This window comes from Chroicocephalus ridibundus, chromosome 5, assembly GCF_963924245.1.
Source record: "Chroicocephalus ridibundus chromosome 5, bChrRid1.1, whole genome shotgun sequence".
NCBI lineage: Eukaryota > Metazoa > Chordata > Aves > Charadriiformes > Laridae > Chroicocephalus > Chroicocephalus ridibundus.
This window is the reverse complement of record NC_086288.1, coordinates 5,837,728-5,860,149: the sequence shown is the minus strand read 5'-3', so window position 1 is coordinate 5,860,149 and position 22,422 is coordinate 5,837,728. Positions and strand designations below refer to the sequence as shown.

Below are 22,422 nucleotides of genomic sequence, written 5' to 3'. Positions count from 1 at the left end.
GCCCACCCCCCAGCCGCTGTCCCCACCTCTCCATCGCTTTCACAGCGACCACAGAGGGTGACTTTAAGTTGCTGAAAAAGCCAGAAGGTCCCTTTGGGTCACCCTCCCGGGATGCTTGAGGATTTCCCCGTTTTTTTTCCCCGAACGAAGGAGGCGAGGGGGAGTCTTTCAAACCTCTTGGCCGAGTCGCTGAGATTTTTCTAAAAACAGATGGGTAAATGATAACGAGCGGGTGGGTGGGCGCCGATCTCAGGGAGGCCGTATCTAGACACGGCCGTGCCCCGGTGACGGAGTTTTCCGCATGGGGGGGGACCCTCCGTCCAAAACCCCCTGAAAAACGGGAGGAAAAAGGGCAAAAAACCAGCCCCCGACGGCTGCTGGGAGCGCTTCTGCCGTGGTTTGCAGCCGCGGGGAAACCCGCGGCTGCAAACCACGGCAGAAGCGCTCCCAGCAGAATGCCTTAATTCCCTTGTTTCACCCCAAAAAGGCGATCCCCCCCCGCCTTCCACGGGGGAAAAGGGGAGGCGTGTGGGAGCCCCCGCCGCCGCCTCCCATTAACGAGCGGCTGAAAGGGAGCCGGCTCGGGGCGCGCGTGGCGCGGGGGGCGCCCTGATTGGCCAGCCGCGACCCCCCCCCCCCCTCGCCTCTCTCCCACCCCTCCCTTCCCCCCCCATTCATTAATAAATTAGCGGCACGCTCCAGCCGAGCGCGAGGCGCCAATGAGGGGGCGGCGGGGGCCCCTGTGAAGGAAAAGGGAGGGCGAGGGGGGACACGGGGATGGCGGCGGCGGCGGCGGGGGGGGGACGGACGGACCCCGGGGGTAGGTTTGATTGTTCCCCGCGGGGTATATAAGGGGTGTTAAGGAGGGTCGTGTGCCAGACACGCAGCCCGACGGGCCCCGGGCTCGCTCCGCCGCCGTCCCGGGGCGCGTGCCAACGACCCCCCCCTCCCCCCCTTTCCCCCCATCCCCCCCCCCCCACCCCCCTTTTCAAACCTTCCGTCGAACCGTTAAACCGCCGTTTAACGGCGCGGCGCGGCGCATCCCGCTTGTCCCTCCCCACCACCTTCCCCGTCCCGGTGTCCCCCCCGCCCGGTGCCCGGGGATGCTGGTGAAGGCGGAGGTCCCGGCGCCTCCCGCCGAGGACGAGCTGCTGCTGCTGGGGCTGGTCTCGCCCGCCCCCTCGCCCTCGCTGCCCTCCAGCGCCGAGGAGGAGGAGGAGGAGGAAGAGGAGGAGGAGGAGGATGAAGGGGAGGAGCTGCGGACGGCCCGGTCGGCGCCGGGCTGCCGGGGTTTGAAACGGCGAGCGGCTGGACGGAACCGGGGAGCCCCGCGGACGGTTCGGACGGCGGAGACGGCTCAGCGCATCAAACGCAACCGGCGGCTGAAGGCCAACAACCGGGAACGCAACCGCATGCACAACCTGAACGCGGCGCTGGACGCCCTGCGCGACGTCCTGCCCACCTTCCCCGAGGACGCCAAGCTCACCAAGATCGAGACCCTCCGCTTCGCCCACAACTACATCTGGGCCCTCACCGAGACCCTGCGCTTGGCCGGCACGGGGCGGCTGGGCCCGGAGGGGGCGGCGGGGGGAGCGGGGGGAAGCGGGGGGATCAGCGGCAGCCCCTCGCCCGCCTCCTCCTGGAGCGGCGGCTCCGCCAGCCCCGCTCCCTCCGCCTCCCCCTACGCCTGCACTTTATCCCCCGCCAGCCCCGCGTCCGACGCCGAGCACTGGCCCGCACGCTTCGGGGTCCCCCCGCCGCCGCCGCCGCCGCCGCCGCCCCCTCCCCAGCCCCGCCGTTGCCTCTAGTGTGTGTGTCTCCCCCCCTCGCCGGGGTTGGGGCTGGGGGGGGGGTCCGGCATCTGCCCGCTTCCCAGGGCGGCGTGGGGGGGGGTGGTGGCGGTGGGGGGGTGTGTGTGGGAGCGACACCTGCCAAACCAAACTCGCTCTTCTCTCTCCGATGTGCACTTTCGGCCAGTTTCTGTCCCCAGGGCTTTTGTGTGTGTGTGTGTGTCCGTGTGTCCGTCCCCCCCCCCCCCACCCCGCCATCCTCCGCTCCCCCTTTTTTGCCATCTGTCCCTTACGATTTATATATGGGGGGGGGGGGGGGAGCGGGGTGGGGGGCAAAGGAAGGGGGGGGTGTGTGGGGGGGAACAACAAAAAATAAATTGTTTTCTAGGGGTCCAGGTTAGAAGTCATTGTATAATTTGTAGGCTTTGTGAGGGCTGAATGCAAGCGTGGAAATTTGGGCTGAAAAAAAAGGAGAAAGGGGAGGGGAGGTGGGGAGGCGGGGGGGGGGGAATGGGGAGGGAGGACCCTCCTCATGCATTATTTATTTCGACCTTTAGGGGACGAGGAACTCCCCCCTTCTTTCAGGAGATTAAAAATAAATCAACAGAGTGAAAACCTCAACAGACACGGAACATTACAGCGATCAGCCACACACGTGTTCACATTTATTTATTATAAAGAAAGATTTCATGGAAAATATGTATTTTTTTTGTATAATTTACAGAGTTTATTCTAGTATGTATTTACGGCTGAAGAGCAAAGGGCTTGTTCTTGTGATAAGATATAAATAAAAATCTCTAATTTTCGTAACTTCGGGGGTCGCTGCTTTTTCGGCATTACGTGCCATCTGCTGGGAATTACTGGGAATCTGCCCCCACCCGGGCACCTGTCCTCGCCTCCGGTGAAACGGGGGTGCCTCCGGTGAAATTCCTCAAATTTCCTTTTGCTTCTTAAAAGAACACACCCCCCCCTTTTTTTTTTTGTTGTTTTTCTGCAGAATAAGAACAAAGCTAAACTCTTGGGGATGTCAGCTCAGCCCCAGGGTGGGGATGGGGGGGGGGGGGGGGGGGGGGGGGGGGGGGGCGCTCGCAGTCTTTGGGTGAAAAGCTGCTTGGGGAGAAGCGGAAAACAAGAAAGATCATCCTTTTCTCCAGCCGAGTGAAGCCTTAGGCTGGTTCCAGAGGGGACAGGCGCCATAAGAAACAGGCGCGCGACTCGGCCTCCGCCTCCCTTCGTGGTGTTTTAATTTCTTCTGGTCTTGGGTTCCTCCCGCGGCTGATAACGTCGCAAAGACAAACAGCATGAAGCACGGTACGTACCGGCGCCTGGGCTGTGTCCCCAGCAGGGAGAGGGGGGGCGTTCTGCCCCTCTGCTCTCCTCCGGGGAGACCCCCCCTTTGCGGTGCTGCCTCCAGCTCCGGGGCCACCGACAGCACAAGGACACGGACACGGGGCCAGAGGAGACTGTGGAGATGCTGTGAGGGCTGGAGCCCCTCTGCTGTGAGGACAGGCTGAGAGAGCTGGGGGGGTTCAGCCTGGAGAAGAGAAGGCTCCGGGGAGACCTTCCAGCCCCTTCCAGTCCCTAAAGGGGCTCCAGGAAAGCTGGGGAGGGACTCTGGAGCAGGGAGGGGAGCCACGGGATGGTTTTAAACTGGAAGAGGGGAGATTGAGATGAGATATTAGGAAGAAATTTTTTATTCTGAGGGTGGTGAGCCCCTGGCCCAGGTTGCCCAGAGAAGCTGTGGCTGCCCCATCCCTGGAGGGGTTCAAGGCCAGGTGGGACGGGGCTTGGAGCAACCTGGTCTAGTTGAAGACGTCCCTGCTCACGGCAGGTGGTCTGAACTAGGTGACCTTTAAATGTCCCTTCCAACCCAAACCATTCTGCGATTGTACGATATAAGTTCGGCGGAAGTTTACCGATCATTTACATTTTCCTCTCGGAGGCGTGATGGACAGACAAACTACTTATCGCGCGTCTTCCCACTCATGGATGTGGCAGAGGAGGCCGGAGGAAATAAACGTTACCGGGTAAAAAATAACGCGGGGGTTTAAAGACGAAGAATTTTTTGTCTCTCTGAGAGACAGATGAATCCCAAGCCCCAGCCAAGCCCAGGGGGCTGGGGGTCTGTGGCTCCGAGCGCCCCTCAGCTGCCCCCCCGGTACCAACAGCACTTGGCTGGGGATGTCACCAGGGAGGGGGGAGGGATGCCGGAGGCCACCGAGACCCTTCGATCATCGTCCCCGTGCGCCCGGGAGCACTTTGTGACTTCTGGGTACAAACACCTGGAAATCATTAAAAACCAGCGGCGGCGCCTGAATGTATTAATTAAATAAAACGAGCGGCACATGAATCCCGCCCGGTGCCCCCCCTGGATCCTGGGACCGTGAAACCCAGCCCTCGGAGCAATACCCCCGAAAGGGGTTGGGGGGGGGGGGAAGAGAAAGAAAAAACACGCCAAAATGTGTGAAAAGAGAATTAGTGAAATTAGGTTAGGCCAATAAAACGTGCGGGGGTTCTCCCCGCCCGGCCCCGCAGCCTCGGGCGAGCAGCGCTATCTTGCCTGATCTATTGTTTCCCCCCCTGGCAGGGGGGTTATTGTGTGATAAATAATTCCTTAAAAAAAAAAAAAAAAAGAAAAGGAAAAAAAAAAAGTGGGCGCATTTGCATAATCACTGCTTTGATGTGGCCTGCGAGATGAAGCTGTGTCCCCCCAAATCTGCCACGGGCCCAGAAGGAACAAAACAAGCGGGAGGCTTTCAATCCGCCGGGCGGTGTGTGGGGCGGCCCGTCGGGAGCGGGGGGGGGCTTTTTTTCACTCTCACTCTCTTTTAACGACCCCTTTTTAATGATTAAACTCCAGGAATGCCAAAAAAAGGCGGCTAGCGCCTCGCTTACCCTCTCCGTCTTTTCTGGCCGGGTCTCATTGTCCTTCCCAGTTTCTCTCTCAGTTTTTAAGAGGTGCTGGAGTAGGTGTCTGCGGCTCTTGGAAAGGCCCGGGACGGATGGGATGCGCTGCCCCTCTTTCCGTGGTGAGCCCCGCAGGAGCGGGAGGGATGTCCTGGGTGGCTCAACACCGGGATACGCGCTGCTTCTTGCCGGGTTCGTCATCCTGGAGGTATTTCCTTCCATTCCTCGTTATCAGGAGCACCTCTCGTCCCGCTGGGGCTACAGCCATGGGAATCACTGTGGGAAAAAGCACAGGGAGCATTGGAAGACGAAGGATGGGGGGGATCGGGAGAGGGTTTTTCTGCAGGGTTTGGGGTGGGAATCACGCAAGCCTAAACCTTCCCTGCTCCTCGCCTGGAGATGCCCTCGAAGGAGACGGGCCTGAGGAGGGGGAGGCAGAGGAAGAGCCAGAGAGGCTGGATTTGTCACCTAACCCATTCACCCGCATCCCCGTTTTTTCCTCTGAATGCGGCCGAAAGAGTTTATTTCCCTCTTTCTTCCCTCTAAACTTGAATGAGTTCATTCCCCTCTTCCCTTTTTTCCTTTTATTTCCCTCTTTCCTCTCCGCAGACTGGTTTTTGGAGGTGACGGGAGGCCCCAGCCCCGAGCGGAGCATCAGGAAATTACAGAAATGAGGACAGAGAACCTGGAAGTGGACGTGCCGGGATGGGAAAGCACCTCTTCGGATGAAGTGGAAAACCGGGAGGGTGGTTTCCATGGCAGCACCTTGCCATAAAAAAATGGGTTTATGATCCTTCCGAGTATTTTATTTTGGCATAAAAGCTTCTCTGCACCGTTAGAGATGGAGGGGCACCTCTATGGCCCCCGGGGGGGGGTGGTGGGGTTTACAGCCCTCCTTGGCATAAGAATAGCGCCGAGAAGCCAAACTAGCGCCGGGTTGACAGCAGCCGCCCCCCAAGGGCTTGCGCTCGCTTGCTTTCGTGTCAGACATAAATCTCGTAACGTATCAGCGTAATTAAAGAAGAGCGTCCCCGGCCCAGCCCTCATCTGCCCGGGGGGTGCGAAGGGCAGATTTCGTCCCCCCTCCTGCGCGGACACCCAGGAGCCGAGGACGGTCCTTCGGGCGCCGGCACCTCCCTGGTGCTCTGCGAGATGCCCAAGGAAGGCGGAAGACCTAGGAGCACTGGAAATTCAAATTTAGGTAGTTTTCCAGGTAAACCTGAAGACATTTAGGCTCAGCACGAAGCTAAAAAAACCCCCCGAACGACCCAAATTTCCTAAAGCCTTACTCAGGTGCCTCGGGCTGGGGGTCAGGGCCCACTGCCCATTAACCGATTAAATGATTTGATTGTCCCGGCGATGCCTGGGTTTGGCGCTGGTGAAAAAGCCATGCCGTTGTGCTGGGAAACAACTCGATGAGGGCTCACCTGCTATGGGGCATCCTATGGCACGCTCTAACGGCTTTGTTACCAAAATGTATACGACATTAAGCAATTAAGCGCATGCTGGCTGGCTTTTTTTTAACACTAGATACATTAGTTATCCCATAATGTTGTTTTCATTGAAAGGACCAATCACCTGGGGTATTACAGAGAGACATCTTCTCTTCTTTCTGTTAAGAAACTATACGTGCAACTTAAAGAAATGCTGGAAGGGCCCGGGGGAGGGAGTGATCCTGGCATCGGCAGGGGATGCCGGGGGTCCCGGCACTGCAAGGAGCAACCTGAGCAACCCTGAAGGTGTCCCTGCTCATGGCCAGGGGGTTGGACTAGGTGGCCTTCAAAGGTCCCTTCCAACCCAAACCATGCCGTGGCGGCCGGCAGGAGCGCGTCCGAGTCTCGCACAGTCACAACCTCAGCCCCGAGGGGCTCGGCTGCCGCGGGGGCCCGGCAAAACGCTCATCCCGATTTGATTTAGGGACAGGAGCAGGACCAGAGCCCAGGTCCCAGCCCTCGCAGGCAATGGGAGAGCTGGGACCCCCAGCTTTGCAGACGAAATCGGGGGGCGCTGCTTTGCCCGGCAGCAGTAGAGCCTTTGCAATTTGCTGTCTGTCCCCCCCCTCCCCGCACCTCTCCGGGCTCGTCCCGCAAGCTGCTCTCTGCCCGGGGAGGACATTTGGAGCATTCACCGGGGATGTCAACGGGCCGTCTGTTTTCCCCCGGCCGAAGTAATCAGATAAACTCAGCGTGAAGGAATAAAAGTGAGCCAGGAGCAAGGCTAACAGTGACACGCAACTAAGCCAGCGTCGTTCAAGGCAGGCGAGAAAGCTTAGCGGGAGGGCAGACAGCTCGGGCAGCTGCGCCCAGCGGCACGTCCAGGCTGGTGGGCGCTGGGAAGGGGCTGCTTCGCCTTTATTTTTGCCTTTATGATGCGTGGATTTGGCCCATGCAGCCCCGATTCCCATAGCGCACAGGCAAAAAAAGTCTCAAGCACCTTACGCTTTTATAACAGAAATCCCGGTGGGATTATTTTTTCACGTGGCGGAGGCTGTTGTCTTACTGCGGGGCCAAATCTGGCGTCTTAAAGTCTAAGACGGGCTCTTTTGCTCTGACAAGCTTCAATTTAAGGTTATATCTCCTGCCTTCAGCCTACGATGCTGCGCCGTCTGTGCGGGTCCAGCCGACTCCCGGCAACCTTCTCATCCCCGCCACTTCTTGTAGCGAGTTCAGATTTCTGAATTAAACGGAGGTAGCGACCTCCTAACGCTAAGATTTAAAACAAAGCCTTTAAAAATCGATCGGAGAATAACATTCTTGGGACGGCCGGCTGCGATGGAGGGCCTTTCGGTGCTTCGCAGCGGCCGGCAGCGTGCGGGGAGGGAGCACGGATGGTGCCGGGGCGGCTGCGACACACAGTCCCCTTTCCCTCGCCTCCCTTCCCCCTCCTTTTATTAAAAAAGAAGAGAGAGTGGACCAAAGCTGATGGCATATTTACCTTCATGAGTTTTTAAAAAAAAAAGTTAATTACTGCTCGGAGCAAGTTGGTATGGCTGTCCTGAGCTGTCTTTTATTAGTAGTCGCCTTCATTAATTTCCCTCGCTGGATTTGCTGCTAATAGCTGCTTGGTCCTGGGCAGCACAAAGCAGCATCTGTGCCATTGAGCAGAAAAGCGGGAGTCAGGCAAAGGGGGGCACTGGGCGGGGGGGGTGGGGTGGGGGGGACACGACGCCGTTTGCAAATCAACCTCTATTAACGTGATGGCCTGCTTGGAGGGGACGGCAGCCCCGGTAGCCGGCACGGCAGTTTGGGCTTCACTTGGCTGTTCCCCTTCGCTTGGCTACAGCCTCCATCGGCTGGGACGCACCCATGGGTGCCGGCTGTGCCGCCCTTGCGCCCCCCCGGGATGGGGAGGGCAAGCGGGATGCCGTCCCTCGGTGCTGCGGGTGCTCCGGGTCCTGCGTCACAGGCTGCTTCGAGCGGAGGTATTAAGCGGTTATCGAGCAGCAACCGTATTATTAATAACTCGGTATTTCTTGATGAAAGATCCTCTCCGTCTTAAAAATAGCTTGGCAGAGAGGTTTGAAGATTAAAGAATGGGATTAAGTTCTCTTTGGAGGGTCGCCGCGGGCAGGCTGGGGGGGCTGGAGGCACCACGGGCTCAGGCGAGCGGCTGCGGGGGCCGACAGCCCCATCTGCTCCCACTCTGCAGAGGGATGATTCCATCCAAGTGGAAAAAAAGGCGGGTGGTGTGTGCCATTCCCGGGAGAGGGGCTGTCCCCAAGGCTGCTGGCTCCTCTTCCCCGCGGGGGAAGGCAGTCGGGTGCCAGTGCAGGGACTTCCCTCCACGGCAGCAGGTGCCGGTGGCAGTTATCCGTCGACACGTTGCTGCAAATATCCCCGTTCTGGTTATTTCAGGTTACGACAGTATGTCACACCACCTGTAAATAGCGTGCTTTTCCCGACACGCGTGCAATGCCCGGAGATACAGCTGTGTGCCCGCGGTTCGCCTTTCCCTGGGGGGCATTGGCGGGGATGCCCATGGCTTTGCCAGCCTGGGGACAGGACGGGCTGGGAAAACTCCCGTGGTGGGTGCCAGTCCCGTGCCGGGAAGAGCAATCCCACCCCTGCTCCCAAGCCACACAGCGGGAAAGAGACGGCCGAGGAGGCTGGTGTTTCGGCATCAGCGCTGGATTTTGCCGAGCAGCAGGGACGTGGCAGCGCAGGCTGCCGTTCTGAGCTGGCTGGCGGGGAATTTTTCCCCTCGGTACCCATGAATAGCTCCTTCTGGTAAAGGACCGATGCCTAAATCCAGCAGCTGGGCTCTGGGGGCAGCTGACGGCGGGCTGGTGGCAGCGGGGACGTGTTGCCTCGCGTGCGGGGGCTGCCGCACAGCTGGAGGGGTCACCCCGCGCCCGCTGGCCTTTAATGGCCCGGGATCGGAGGGAGAGGGAGGGAGGCAAGCCTGGCTCAGCCTGCTGTTGTCGGAATAACCGAGGCTCGTCCCTGTCACACTGCGTCCTTTGTAAGAGAAGTTCCCCAAAGCGCTTCGTTAAGCGTTGGCAAAGAAGTCGAGAAAATCAATCAATGAGTTGCATCACCTCGTTCCCGCTTGCTATCGATTTTACTAACTTTTATGCACGAGCGCACGGCAAGCGAGACCTCTGCCTTTCGCCCGGATACCCGCAGAAAGGTAAGTGGGGAAAAAACCCCACCTCTTTAACCAAGTATCTTCCCCAAAAGACAGGAAAGTGCGTCGTCACCTTGCCAAGAGCGGGACGGTTTTGTGCCTGACCTACTGCAGTGCTTACGCCGGGTCTAAACTCAAGTCCCTGAGCTGGAGGCCAAAAGGAGGAAATGTTTCTTCCGCCTTTACGTCCCTACAGTCAATGATAATATTTCACTGTACCAGCACAACACAGTTGCGCTCATTTTGTAGAGAGCACAGGGTCTGAATAGTCACGCTGAGCTCTCATGTTGGACTTTGGAGCCTGTTATAATAAAATCAAGCCCCAAAAGCACCCTTGGTAGCAAATTACTTAATATAAACCACCGAATTTCTCAAACAAAAAAAACAGAAAAAAGAAAAAAGTATTCCCTAAGTCTTGGCTGGCTCAAATTACTTTCTTCTGAAACCAGAAGAAATAGCAGAACTGCAATTTTTTTTTCAGTCAGTAGCTCCAAGATGAAACTTCCCGCCAAAATATTAAACGCTCCATCATCAGCCTGAGTCACGTATTTATTTCCCCCAATAATCACCTATTTATACCATGAATATGAACCGATACTTTATGTGCTGTGTGTTTCGGGCCACGTATGTGTCCAAGCTCTTCAGGCGATGGGGTTATAGAGCACGTTCATCCAGGATTTCCATCATCCCAGCCCTGGATGAAGACAAGAGTGCCGGCGTTTGCGAAGGACTGATACCTCCGAATTTGTGCCCGAGCCTGTAAAGAGTAAGACCGGGAGAACCTACGGGGTTAAATACGACGATGGCTGGTTTAACAGGGCACTGGACAAGCTGAGACTTGACACTAACTTTTGAGTAGCCTTAACTTTGGCTGAGACGATGAAACCTACGCTGCAAACCAACAAAAGAAATCAGCTGCTAAATGCAAATACGCGGAAGAAATCGAAAGATTAACGTTTTCCACGGATCGGTTTATTCAGGAGCGTACCCCGATACATCTTTTCTTTCTTTCTGCGAACAAGAGGCAGAAGCTGGAAGAGGCATCGCTTTTCAGGGGTCTCGAAGCTGCATGTGCTCTTACAGCAGACACCGCGGGGCCGGCTGCCGGCAGCGCATTAGGACACTTTGTTCTGCAGAGATTGTCCGGGAGGTTTTGTTTTGCTTTTAATTGTCTCTATAGAGAAGGGAAAGCCTCCGCCGAGAGGCTTTAACACAGCATCTCCGCTGCCTATTAATTCCCGAGATCTCGCTAACTAGCTTTGTTTCCCCTTTTAGAGCTGGGCGCTCTCGTTTGCCGGAGCAAGGAGCTATGTATGCGCCGCGTTTGTCACTTGGTTAAAGCCAGCATTTCCCCACTGCCGCAGACAAGGCCGTCCTTTATTGGCTGCAGAACAAGATAACGGGCTTAATCTTCCCAGTAACACGTGAGTTTTCATGTATCACTTTAATCTGCGAAACACTGGGGCCGAGTGTACCGTCACATGCCGATTTTACTTTTCTATGAGCGAGTGACTCCCCGGCTCAATGATGGATTGTTTGCTGGCTTTTAACAACAGTCAAGATGGTGAATGCCCCGGGGTGACAGACAGTGTGCAATGGGAACGGCAGCAAAGCTGATGGCCCAGTTCAAGTTCACCTGACAAAGCTGAAGCAGTCTGCAAGCAGCATTCGAGAAAGGATTATTCACACTAGCATTATATTTTTGAATGCATTTTTCTTCCTGCGCAGCTGCCCAGCTCCCCAACACTGAAGGTTTATGCACCATAATAAAGAGATTTAATTTTTTTTTCTTTTTTTTTTCTTTTTCTTCCTCTCTTGCTTCTCCCTCTTTACACCTAGTTCTAATCGGTCAGCGCAGTGATAGGGCATCCTTCCAAACAACTCGGCACAAACATCACATAGAAAACAATAGCATTGCTAAAAAGCGGGGACAAAAGCCTAAAAATCTCCGCTGGCTGCAGAAACAAAAGCGGGACGGTTTTGTTAAAGCTAATTCTCCGCTGGGGACCCATCTTTTTGTGGAGGTTTGATGCTGTGCTCCCTTGCTCACCAGGAAAAACTCCCCAAAAGAACCGATCCCGGCCTTTGAGCTCGGGGGCGGTCAGGGCTTCGGAGGAAAAGAGAATTTGAAACGAAGGCAGCTTTTTGCTGCTGACGATGAGAGTGTGGACACTCATATTTTGGAGGTGCTGGCACGGTCTTGGAAGAGAAAAATCTAGGTCTCGTCATAGTTTCTTTTGGCTGGAGAGGCAGTGTCAAATGTTAGCTCCAGTCCTGCGCGTCATGTGGCACTGTTAAGGGGAATACATACATAACTGTTGCTTGAATTTCCCCAGAAGCAGCTTTTCTGCCTGTCGGTGAGGCTACTAACACCAGGAAAGATGTGCTGGAAGGATATAAGATGGCTTTCCTTCTCCTGGGGAATAGAAAACCAGCTGCAAGCTGTAGATGCAAAGATATGCCCTCTGCTTTTAATCAAAATCTGCAACGCATCCCCGACAGCCTCCTGTAACCACATGCAGGTTCATCACCCGTCGGAAATGAAGGTTGAAGCCCACTCCTCCTGGCCAGATAATTCATAAAAAGCCCATCCGCAGTTGATGGGAAATGGACAGCGGAATTTTTTTTAGGACAAAATTAGTCGGCATCTTTGATTTGAAAACGCTTCTTTCATCAGAGTCCGAATTTGGGTAATATTGTCAATAGGTTGGGGGGGTTCTAATTTCAAGCAGACGCGCCGGTTGGCTTAATTCAGCATTGAAGGGGCGCAGCGTTTTGCGTGAGGTGCTCCCGTCCCCTCTTTTTTTACGGCTGTTCTCCCTACTGCGTATGTATACGTTATCCGACCACGCCAGCGGGTTTGACTCCTTTCAGCTAACTAGCCTGTGCGGGAAAAAAACAGTAAGCTTTCAGCTGTTGGGCTAGAATTCACAAAGTTGGGAGGGCAGCGCTTTTCTCTATGCGCTTCTGAAATTTACTGTGACAGAGTGACTCTACGCGCTGGGTCTCTTGGAGGTAGGTGTGTGGCTATCAGTGTGTGAACTGCTGTAGGCGGCGAAGGAGGTCACATGAATGAATGGCAAGCTTTAGTTAAAAAAAAAAAAACAACAAAACCACAACAACAGAACAACAACAACAACAAAAAACCCCAAACCCACAAAAGATTGTTTCATAAAAAGCAAAAGGCTGCAGCTGCCTCTAACCCAGGCAGGCCTTACTGCAGCATGTGGCCAGCCTACATGCCAGGGGCTGTTTAGTCCCGGTGTTAAAAATCAGGGGCTAAGCATGCTCGATAACAACCACAACCAATCACAAAACCACTGCTAAAATGCCGGCGTTGAAGGACAAAGTTGCACCTGTTTGCACGCGTGACAGTAAATCGCCTTCCACCTCGCAGCTCTGTGAGGCTCGAGGGGAAGGGGTGCTTGTTGGAACCAAAACCGGCGCTGAGGCCGCTTACTCCGCTCGGTAGACGCTGGGCTCCTCGTAGAAGCAGCCACCCTCGTGCCCAGTGAGATTCTTTGTGGGAATTAGCTATAGAATTGGACACCAAGTCCGCGGTGCTCACAGCTTCATCACAGGCAGAAGAGACGGGCTGTCCTTAAGGGAGAACTGTTCTTCTCTTGGAAAAGTCTTCTGAGAGTTTGTTAAATGTAGTAGTCCTAAATTACTCACGTAAAGCATCTCGCGGTTCAAGAACATTATTTTTTCCTTGCAGAGCAGCACAGTTTTCTTGGCTGTTACAGTTAAAACCGCGTGTCCACCCATTTAGATGTTGTGTGGCCACACACGCACATACACACACATGCTCCTGAAAGCAACTTCGTTATTTTTGAAGTGAATCAAAACATTACCATTTGTTCCCCGAAGCATTTATACAAGTTTTTGAACATTTTACACATGGCTGAAATACAACTCTCCGCTTCTGTCTCACTCCACCTCATACTCCGTTTGCACAGAGCAGACGGTGCCTATTGCCCTCACTGGGTCTGAATGGATTAGAAGTTTATACCGTCTCGTAGTACACCTCATGCTGAATTTGGGAGGCTGTTTTCTTACTCTTTTTAAGCTCTTCTGTTAATTCTTACAGATGGCTATAATAACATGAGGTTCGGAGGGTACACAAGACGGCAACGTGGTATTACCAGCCTGAATGCAAAGACCGGAACGTGCCAAACTCATGCAAGTAATGACTGACCCGACTCACGCGTTCTCACAAAGACAATATGTTCCTAAAGGTGTGTAGGATCATAAGATCATGTCGATCCTTTGGTCGTTCGTTGTGTGACTGCCTTGTGCGAGTCTACATCGGCAGCTCTACCGACGGTCTTGTTAAACGAAGGCAGCGACAGATGTCATTGCACTCCACGTGCTGATTATTAAAGAAGTAATAAATTCCTTTCTTCCCAAAGTTGGAGCGTGAAACATCTTTGCTATTAAGGGAATGAATCTGGGGGTCCGTGAGGTAGATGAGGCCTTTCCCGTTACCCGTCACCCAACCTGTGGAAGAAAGGATATATCCCGGTATTGAACATCACAGCCTTTGCATCAGCGTACTCAGGACTGTCGGCGCGGCACAGCCCATCCTCTCTTATTGTCACCTCAGCGGTTCCCAGTTTGCACCTATGCCAGCAAAAGCGGAACCCTAAGAGGTACATAATGAAAATTTAATGAAATGAATACCTCAAAGATACCTGTGTGGTAAAGACTGAGTCTGAAAGGTTCTACCCTTGGCTCTTGACCAAAGAGCTCAATTCTCCATCAGCTGAATAGGACACCTTTTTTTTAGGCTTGCCAATTTTAGGAAGGAAGAAGCGTGACAAAACCCGCTGCCTCTTTTAATGGTTCTCCTTCAGATGGTTCCACATCCGACCAGCCTCGTACACCGGCTTTAGTCTAACTGGATGCAGATCGCTCCATGGCATGAAGCTGTGGCACGCGTGGGTGCTCTTGCTGCGAATGCAGCGGAGAACATGAGCAACTGCTCAAGGCAAAAACATACCTGCAGACACCTCCCTCGCTTTACATCATTTAGAGACACAACATCCTTTACATAGCATATTCGGCAACGTGAGAGGACACGCAAGAAATGAAGCTCGCTGTAATACAAACCTTGCAGGTCAACGACAACGTCTGTTCCGTTGGAGAACTCGTAGCAGAAATGGCCGTAGGCCAGACCGTACTCTGTGGCTTTGTACTCATTCTTCACTACCTTCGTGTTATTGGACAGCTTCACAAACTCCCCGAGGATGTAGGGCTCCACGCTCACGCATCCTTTTATAGTTCTGTCTTCCAGTATCTGAAAAAAAAAGTGTTAATGACAGTCATGCAAGCAGAGATGTGAAAACAAGGATGCTACAGCTCCTCTAACTACTGAAGTCTTGTTTTTTCCTCCAAGAACCTTCCGTCATAAGATGGATGGAACGAGTCTTCACGATAACCCGCTGCTGATGCAAAACACCAGCTGTTTAGATGAGGAGCTCACATTTAACTAGAACGAAGAGTGTTACAAGATCCAACACAAAGTCAGCCTGACAGGGCAAACTCCATGAGCAATGAATTCTAGAAAGATCTAGGAAACAACTTCTTCCAGGAGACTATGTCTAAAGAAGAAGCGAAAAAGCTGAAAAGATGTGGCTAAACCAGCACCTGGTCCTTCTTCAGTGTGTAAATAACCAGTGGGAGGGTTTGGGTTGTTTTTTTTTTCCAGTCATTTCTGTGTTCAGAGACTTACGGGTACGGATGCCAGGCTCTCGTTAGGCCTTATTAGTGAGCGGCACAGAGCCAGATCTGGTGCCATAGAGCTAGATCTAGCGCCAGAATGGCTTACAGAAAAAGGAACATGCATAGTATGCCATCATACACCTACTCATCATGAAACAGTGAGTTCAACGCTCTACTGTGGAGGGTGGCTCCCCGTATTTGAAACACAAGTCAAATGGGAAGTTAACCCTAAGAATAAAGAAAAGATATTTCGCTTTCCCGCCAGGGGCCGGACGTCAGCTTTGACCTCTGTGCCAGGACACCCAGACGATATAAAAGGCTGGGTAACTCCCGGGTTTCATTTACAAGTGAGTTTCTAACTTCTAATAGGACGTGGCATCTTTTCTGCCAGTCCACCCATGAACTTGTAGCCCTGCAGGTAGGCGTCTTCTGTGCTGAAATGAGCAAATGCAGCCATCGGGTAAGAGTCATCCAGAGGTGGCTTAACTGCTGGTATTTTAAGATCAAAATTGACTGAAGACACTCTTCCCATCTATTCTTTTGCATTGCTTAGAAGACAGTTCTTACCAGGAGTACTGCAGATGGGATATAAAAGATCTGCGTAGGGAGCTTTTGCTCATACAGCCTTTTGTTGAATTCTGTCACGTAGTACTGGGCAGTCATTTGCCGTTCCACGTCACTGAAATGATGAAGAAGTCCTTTTTCTTCTTTATATTCTTTCCCAACGTACCTACACAAAGAGAGAAGTGTTTGGTGTAGCCCGATTTGCAGCAGACTGCACTTGGGAAGCCCTACCTGTGATACAGAACCATCACGACAAAGCAGAGCTTGGCTGTGCAGAAGCAAAGCCAGCCATTGGCGATGCATTTAAAACGGCAGGGATTGAGGTTGCGGGTGTTTTATTTTATAGCTCTTACAGGCATAAAATGCTGTACCGATCGATCAAATCCTGGGACGGGGGTTTCATAACACCGGAATATTTAAAGTCAACTCTTCTTGACTCAGAAGGGAGACCCAACTCGGACACACTTAAAATACTGTTCTTAACCCATAATAATTCATAAGCCACTTCTAATAACAATCCAAAATCTGCAATTAGCAGTTAGCAGAGGTCTGCTGGTGCAGAGGAGTTTATGAAGCTTTCAGAGCAGATGCATCCATTGCATAAACCTGCTGCTGAAATTAAAGTAAGTGAAACACCTTTCTGCCTATAGGTATTGTGAGATACATACGTATATTGCTAATTCTCTAATGCATGCAAAAGCAGAGGTCAAATAAAAAGGAAGGAACATTTAAGCTCCCAGGAGATTATCCCAGCACAGACAAAGGTGAAGTCAGGCCTAAGAATTGTCATGAGCAAATGAACACTACCATGGCTGTCCGAAGTCAACAGTGAAGTAGCTTTTTCTTCCCAGAGATTAAAAAGTAGAGAGTTACGTGGAGTGAAAGACTGCCAAAATGCCCAAGAGATTCGGGAAAGCCATAAAACATACTTGCTACAGGAAATCAGTCAAAATCTAACGAGATAGTTGAAACAGACTAAAGGAACAATCTTCTCCCACTGTTGCAATGATTTCTGTAGCTGTCCGAGTAAAAACTTGTACTGTCTTCTGAAAACACTTGATAAAAGCTACTGTCTAACAAGGCACTGGACTAGCTGAATCACAGGTGTAAGACTAATCCTACCAGACAGTTTTAATTCATATTTACACAGAAGCAACACTCATAAATACTTAGTTTCAGAAACTGGTTCGGTCAATACCTGCCCAGACTTTCTTCTTGGTGCAGAAAGTGTATCCAAAATGCACTTCTCTGTTTGCCTTCCTTTGCCACGTTCAGGTAGTCTCCAATGAATACAGCCGTTTCTTGGCCTGTCCAGAGGCCTGATTTCTTCGAGTATTTTAGAAGAAGAGCAGCTACAAAAAGAAAACACCACGAGTAGAATGGACAATTCCACAGGACTGCTCTAAGCCTGTGCCGAGGGATGAAATAACCAGCACCCAGGAGAGAAGCAATGTACGGGGCTATGACATATATAAGAAGAGGTACGTAGGTTCAGAGTTGGATATTTTACATTAAGGACAAAAAAATGCTCAACGGGCTTGAGACACGCAAGATGGGATAAGCCCTAAGCAGGTTTTACTTAACGAGCTAAATGAGGCAGCCTATAGTGCCACTGCTCCTAGCTTCTGTATTTCTTCATATATTCATCAAGCGTCTGCATATGAAGGTATGGCCGTTATTTATTATTCACTTAATAATCATTGTCTTAGGTTGCAGACAAAACCAGAGACTCAAGTAACGGGGTGGAAAGGGCTTGATGAACTGGCACAGGGAGTTCCAGTAGCGTATGTTACCTCTTGCATGAAGGGATTGAAGCAGGTGGGACTGAGTGGGCATGGAGTTGGAGCCCATCATCTATGACTGATGTGCAAATGGGTAAGAAGGAACGGGAGAAAATGGTTCAAGGGAGTGTTCTTCCATTGCTAAAATTCTTATACAAAACCTCATAAAACAACAAAAAATTAAGTCCTAATAAACGATGACTCAAACATTGTGTTAAAAAGCCTGAGTCTGAAAAGACTGTTCTCTGCAGGAGAACCTCTTGCTGTGTGAAAATGCCCACTGCTGTATGGAAACTTACAGTATGCTTTACGAAGCTGTTTAGACTTAAAAATTCCAGCAGGCACCAGTCTCTGGACAAGCCAATTATGCTCCACCCCTGCCAGAAGCTGCATGTAATCATCATCCTTCAGAAATCGAGCGTCAAGGACTTCTTCCTTCGTTCTCCCAGGCGTGAAGATGAAACCACTTCCCCTTGTGCTCAGAAATGGACTTTCAGGGGAACTCCTGGGCATCTGTCCCGCTTTGTACCAGGAACTCAGAGATGAACTGGATTGTCTCATGCTGCTCACCACATCCTGAGACTTTTCTTCATCTTCTTCAGTAGTGGCACAATTAAAGTGCTCAGTTATGGATACCTTTCCCCCCGAGGACAAAGCTGTTGGTGCACTGGACTGATGCTCCGGAACAGATGCCGTAGGAGAATTGTTTACTAGGTCTCCAATGCTGATGAAATCAAATTCAGTGTCATCTACTGTTTCTGCTTGGCCGTCAACTTCAGGCACTTTGAGAGATCCGTTTCCCACCACGGCAGATTTCCTCAGCCAGTCACGCACAGAGGAGTCGCCGGCCATTTTCGGCTCGATGCTCGTTGGTAGTACGGAAGCATCCCTGTTTGGGGGGGGTCGTGCCTCGAAGGAGGGATCCTCGGTGCTCTCTGCGGTCTCTCCTTCTGGGTCGACCCACCCCAACCGGCTGCGGGTCCCACCACCCTCCCTGCCGCTGTCCTTGGTCCTGCAGCCCAGCTCTGCCCGGGAGGAGGACTCCTCCTCCTCCTCCTCTTCCTCCAGCCTGGTAGGAACAGAGTAAGGGGTGGAGAGGGAAGGAACCGCGTTGTTCACCTCCTGCGCTTTCTTTTCTGACGAGCTCTTTCCACCGTGTCTTCCCTCCCGTAGCTCTTCTCCACAAAGAGCCGCCTTCTCTACCAGCCTCCCAGCTACCTCTAAGGAAGGTTGAGGAGATCCCCGACGGCTCTGCGGAGGCTCTCGAGGGGACGGACGCCAGGCTCTGGGAGGTAGTGAGCTCAAGTATGCAGCCTGACCGTTTTCATCAGATTCTGTTGTGCAACACTGCTCCTCCGCTGAGCCCTTTTCCTGCTGCTGCCCTTCCCTGGGAGACTCTTTGCTGCTGTTAGAGTTTAGTTCCTCCCAGCTGGAAGAGTAACTTGATTTTGAAAGCTTGCACCAAGAGCTGTCAGAAGTCGTGCTTTGACTCCTCTTTTGCCATCTGCTGAAAGCACTGTTCTCATCATTTTTTTCGATTTCGAACGGCTCAGTCTCTTCATCGAAGGAAATTTTCATCACATCAGAACCGATGTATTTATTTCTTTGGCCACTGAGTCTCTCTGAGCTACTTCCTGCTGCTGGTGAATTTGGCATTTTCGCAGCGCCTTTCCTCTGGTACGCTGTGTCCTCAGTAGTACACACAGTGTCTACGGTTTTGGTTTCTGTTCTTAAGGTTGTGATACAAACTCCCACTTGGGTTTCTCCTGGTGCGGTTTTATGAAGCCTGCAAGTATTTTCAAACACTTCACACACTGACAGATGATGCTGAGAATGCATGGCAAGGATCTTCTCAAAGCTGACTTCCTGCTGCAGGATAGGCTTTTCCACTGTGCCTTTGCAACCGTCTGGAACGTAAGACCTAGCATCAGAATTAGGGAAGCTTTCCACCCGCAGGCGCTTCTTCACGGATGCGATCAGAGACATGATCTCCTTGGCAAGCATTCCTTTCTCTTCCTCTTCTGTCGATGAAGTGCTGTAGGAATGCAGTTTTCCCATGGCTTCTTTACACAGCTGACGCACCTCACGGAGGTTCTCGCTCTCCCCGTAGAGCCATCGATGCACGGTTGCGAGGCAGAAAGCCGCTTTAATAAAACTATGGAGCTCCTGCTTGCTGGTGATGGGACTGTTATCGTCCTTGGTGAGGAGGCCGATCTCAAAGGATTCTTTGGCTTCGGACAGGTAGAACTTTCTCTTTTCTGGGGGACAGTCCTTGGAGTGACTGTAGGATAGCAAACACACCCCACGGATGTTCTGGGAAGGGAAGAATGAGAAACGAAGGAATTAAAAACCTGGACTTCTGGCAGAGATAAACAAAGGGCAGAAAAATATGTTTCTTTCCCTTGTACAATTTGAAGCAAACGTCGGCTCTAACTGCCTGCTGCTGTGTTTCCTGGAGGGAATCGTGCTCTTTTTCCTTTGAAATACAGCTGTAATTACAGAAGCAGCAGCATTCCCAAATGGGCCTGAAAGCGCATCCTCAGTCTGTGGACAGATACTGCTTTCTGCCCATCTGTTTAGCTTCTGATTGGAGTGCAGAGCAACGTATAGCGTCATACCCACAACACGGACACAATACCCTGCATGACGTAATGTTTGGAAGCCGGATTACAGCCAAATCTAATAGCCCGGACTCTTCTCTTATACAAACAGCACTTTCAGAATGAAGGCTAATACCTACCACGGCTGTGAGGACAAACAGTGGGGTGTACTGGCTGTAGGCTGCCGCGAGTTTGCAGGCCTCAGCAGCTGATAATAAGCGATGACCGAACTCTCGGAGAAGGCTCTAGGGAAATAAAAAAAGAGGGAAAACCTCACCTTAAAGGCTGTCTTTTCAAAGAGATGGGTCTACCTGGTAAGCAACCGTGTTCAATTGAAGCGAGGCAGCTTGGCATTTGTTTCTTGTGTGTTGTAGGTTCCCTGAGCTCTCTGAGACCTTTGGGTCTGTAAATACTCTTAATATTTTCTTTTTCCTGAAGCAAGGCATTCTTCCATCTCGGCGCTAATGAACTCTTACAACAGCAGCAACGGAAGTTTCTTCAGCCCTCTCAGCACAGGAGAGGAACAGGAGGAAGAACAAAGTGTGGGTGAATTTGGGACAAGGACATACAGTCCACCTGAAGAATCTACACACACAAATACCAAACCAAGTCTTACCAGATCAATCTCAGCACTGGTTTTAAACCGGACGTAATCCTTGTCATTCATGGAAGCAAATATGTCTGCCATAATACCCAAGGAAGTAGCAATTCCCTGAAAGAGAAATGGAAAATTATGATAGTGTTTTTCCCCTTGTCTTTTGAATTTTACTGCTCACAATAACGTTGGTTCCATGTAGAGCACACCAGGAAAAAAAAAGAAACAAACAAAGGGAAGCACTGCTAAGAAATTCAGAGACGCCACCTTGGTAGGATTTTGTTAATTCCCACTTGCGGAAAAGTGTGGCCTGGTGGATACGTCTGAGTTTCCATGAGTGGCAGCTATCCCGATAACCGCTAGCTCTAGGTTTCAACTTAAATAGCATTGCATTTTCCTTAGCATTGTATTTTCCCAAGGCGCTGTTTGTGACAATGAAAGTGAATTCTCGTGATATCACCAAAAGCTGCATGAAGCCCTTGGCTAATCATATCTGAACAAAGAAAAAACTCAATCTGTTTTACTGTTGTTTTTCAGAAAGGATGACAGAAAGCCAAAAATTATGTTTAAGAACCAGCCAGCTGATCCCAGCCTTTCTAAAAAATTCAAGGTGAAGATGCCTAGAGAGAGGATAGAAGTAATAAATGCTCACCAGGCACAGCCTAAGAAAACAAGCATCCTATTTTTAATGCACTCCCCTAACTTACTGCACTGTTTAAAAACCAAATGAACAGAGGTGGACAAAAGCCAAGAGGATCTTGGTGTTGATAATTTAATCTTCGTTTTCCAATTGTTTTCTTTAGTAATTTGGAATCGGTTCTATAGAACCAATTAAAAATAAGACAGGAACACGTAACACGCAGATCTATGAACTTGCTAATTGTCTCTCTCTCTGGAAGGTTTGATTTATACGTGCTAGCTAAGGGTCTGCGCGCAGCTAAATAGTTAAGATCGCCGGGAAATATCTGTGTGCTTGCCGCCAAATTCACTACACACCTTTGCTCCCAGAGAGGTGTTCTGAAATTGAGGTCAAGCTCTAAGGTAAGGCAGAGGAGAGGTGACGGGGTCTGCTTTTGTGGGATATCCTATGCTGGGGTGCAGTTACGAAACTTCTTAAAGCATCACCCTAGGACTTGCAAGACTTAGGTTCACATTCCTGTTTAGCTACGGACACATGCTGCGACATTGCTTCGAGATTAGCGCAGCCAAGCCTCCCAAAGGTGTTAGAGAGAGACACGGTAGCTGTTGCAAGGTGTTCAGATGCGGCAGTGCCAAGGAACATCCATCGCCCACAACAGATAGCGTAGTGCAGCTTGTGAGCACTCCGGCAAATAGACACGCTCAGTTACTAGGAACAAAAAATTAGCCTTACTGCTAATAAACAGATAAATTAATAAAATCTGTGGCTGCATTCTGCCCTTGTCACAGGCACCCTCAGCGATGGTTCACTTCAGCTGATTCTGCTTAATGGAAACTATTACTTTCATTGCCCTGCAGGAAAAAAAGGTGCCCGTAAGTCTGGGCATGCATGCGGAAACAACGTGCAATACAGACTTCGGCGAGAACATTTATCCTGCATGTTAACCTCGGCTGAGGTGCGTAACCGAAACATTATTGCTAGAAGACTTTTCTGAAGCAAACAGAAGCTCATCTGCAACGATTGTTAGAGTGGCAAAGATAGCCAGAGCGAAAAGGAAACACCACCTTTTTATCTGGTTGAGGAAGTTTGAAATATCCCACGACCGAAGCCCAGATCAACTCTGCTGCCTCATACCACATCCCTGAAATAAATCAGAAAAATAGTCACTACGCGGATTACTGCTACAGAGGGCTTT

General features: G+C 51.5%; 2 protein-coding genes across 5 annotated transcripts in view; one reads left to right on the top strand and one right to left on the bottom strand.

Annotated features, from left to right (window-relative positions):
- Nucleotides 1-1,103: 1,103 nt before the first annotated feature.
- Nucleotides 1,104-1,808, top strand: NEUROG2 (neurogenin 2). The gene has a single exon (XM_063336627.1). It carries the CDS (start codon nt 1,104-1,106, stop codon nt 1,806-1,808), a length of 705 nt encoding a protein of 234 aa, XP_063192697.1.
- Nucleotides 1,809-11,034: 9,226 nt separating this feature from the next.
- The window catches only part of ALPK1 (alpha kinase 1), a 46,369-nt gene continuing 34,981 nt past the window's right edge, over nt 11,035-22,422 (bottom strand). For all 4 annotated transcript variants that reach the window (XM_063335840.1, XM_063335838.1, XM_063335837.1 and 1 more), the window contains exons 7-14: nt 22,292-22,368; nt 20,609-20,704; nt 20,133-20,237; nt 17,692-19,705; nt 16,810-16,963; nt 15,615-15,777; nt 14,436-14,622; nt 11,035-13,823 (exon numbers count right to left, since the gene is read on the bottom strand). In XM_063335840.1, the coding sequence (XP_063191910.1) occupies nt 13,627-13,823; nt 14,436-14,622; nt 15,615-15,777; nt 16,810-16,963; nt 17,692-19,705; nt 20,133-20,237; nt 20,609-20,704; nt 22,292-22,368 (2,993 nt within the window). In that variant the 3' untranslated portion in view covers nt 11,035-13,626. The remainder of the gene's footprint in view (nt 13,824-14,435; nt 14,623-15,614; nt 15,778-16,809; nt 16,964-17,691; nt 19,706-20,132; nt 20,238-20,608; nt 20,705-22,291; nt 22,369-22,422) is intronic.

Coding starts and splice junctions, on each gene's coding strand:
- NEUROG2 (XM_063336627.1), top strand. CDS start 1,104: ATGCTGGTGAAGGCGGAGGTCCCGGCGCCTCCCGCCGAGGACGAGCTG.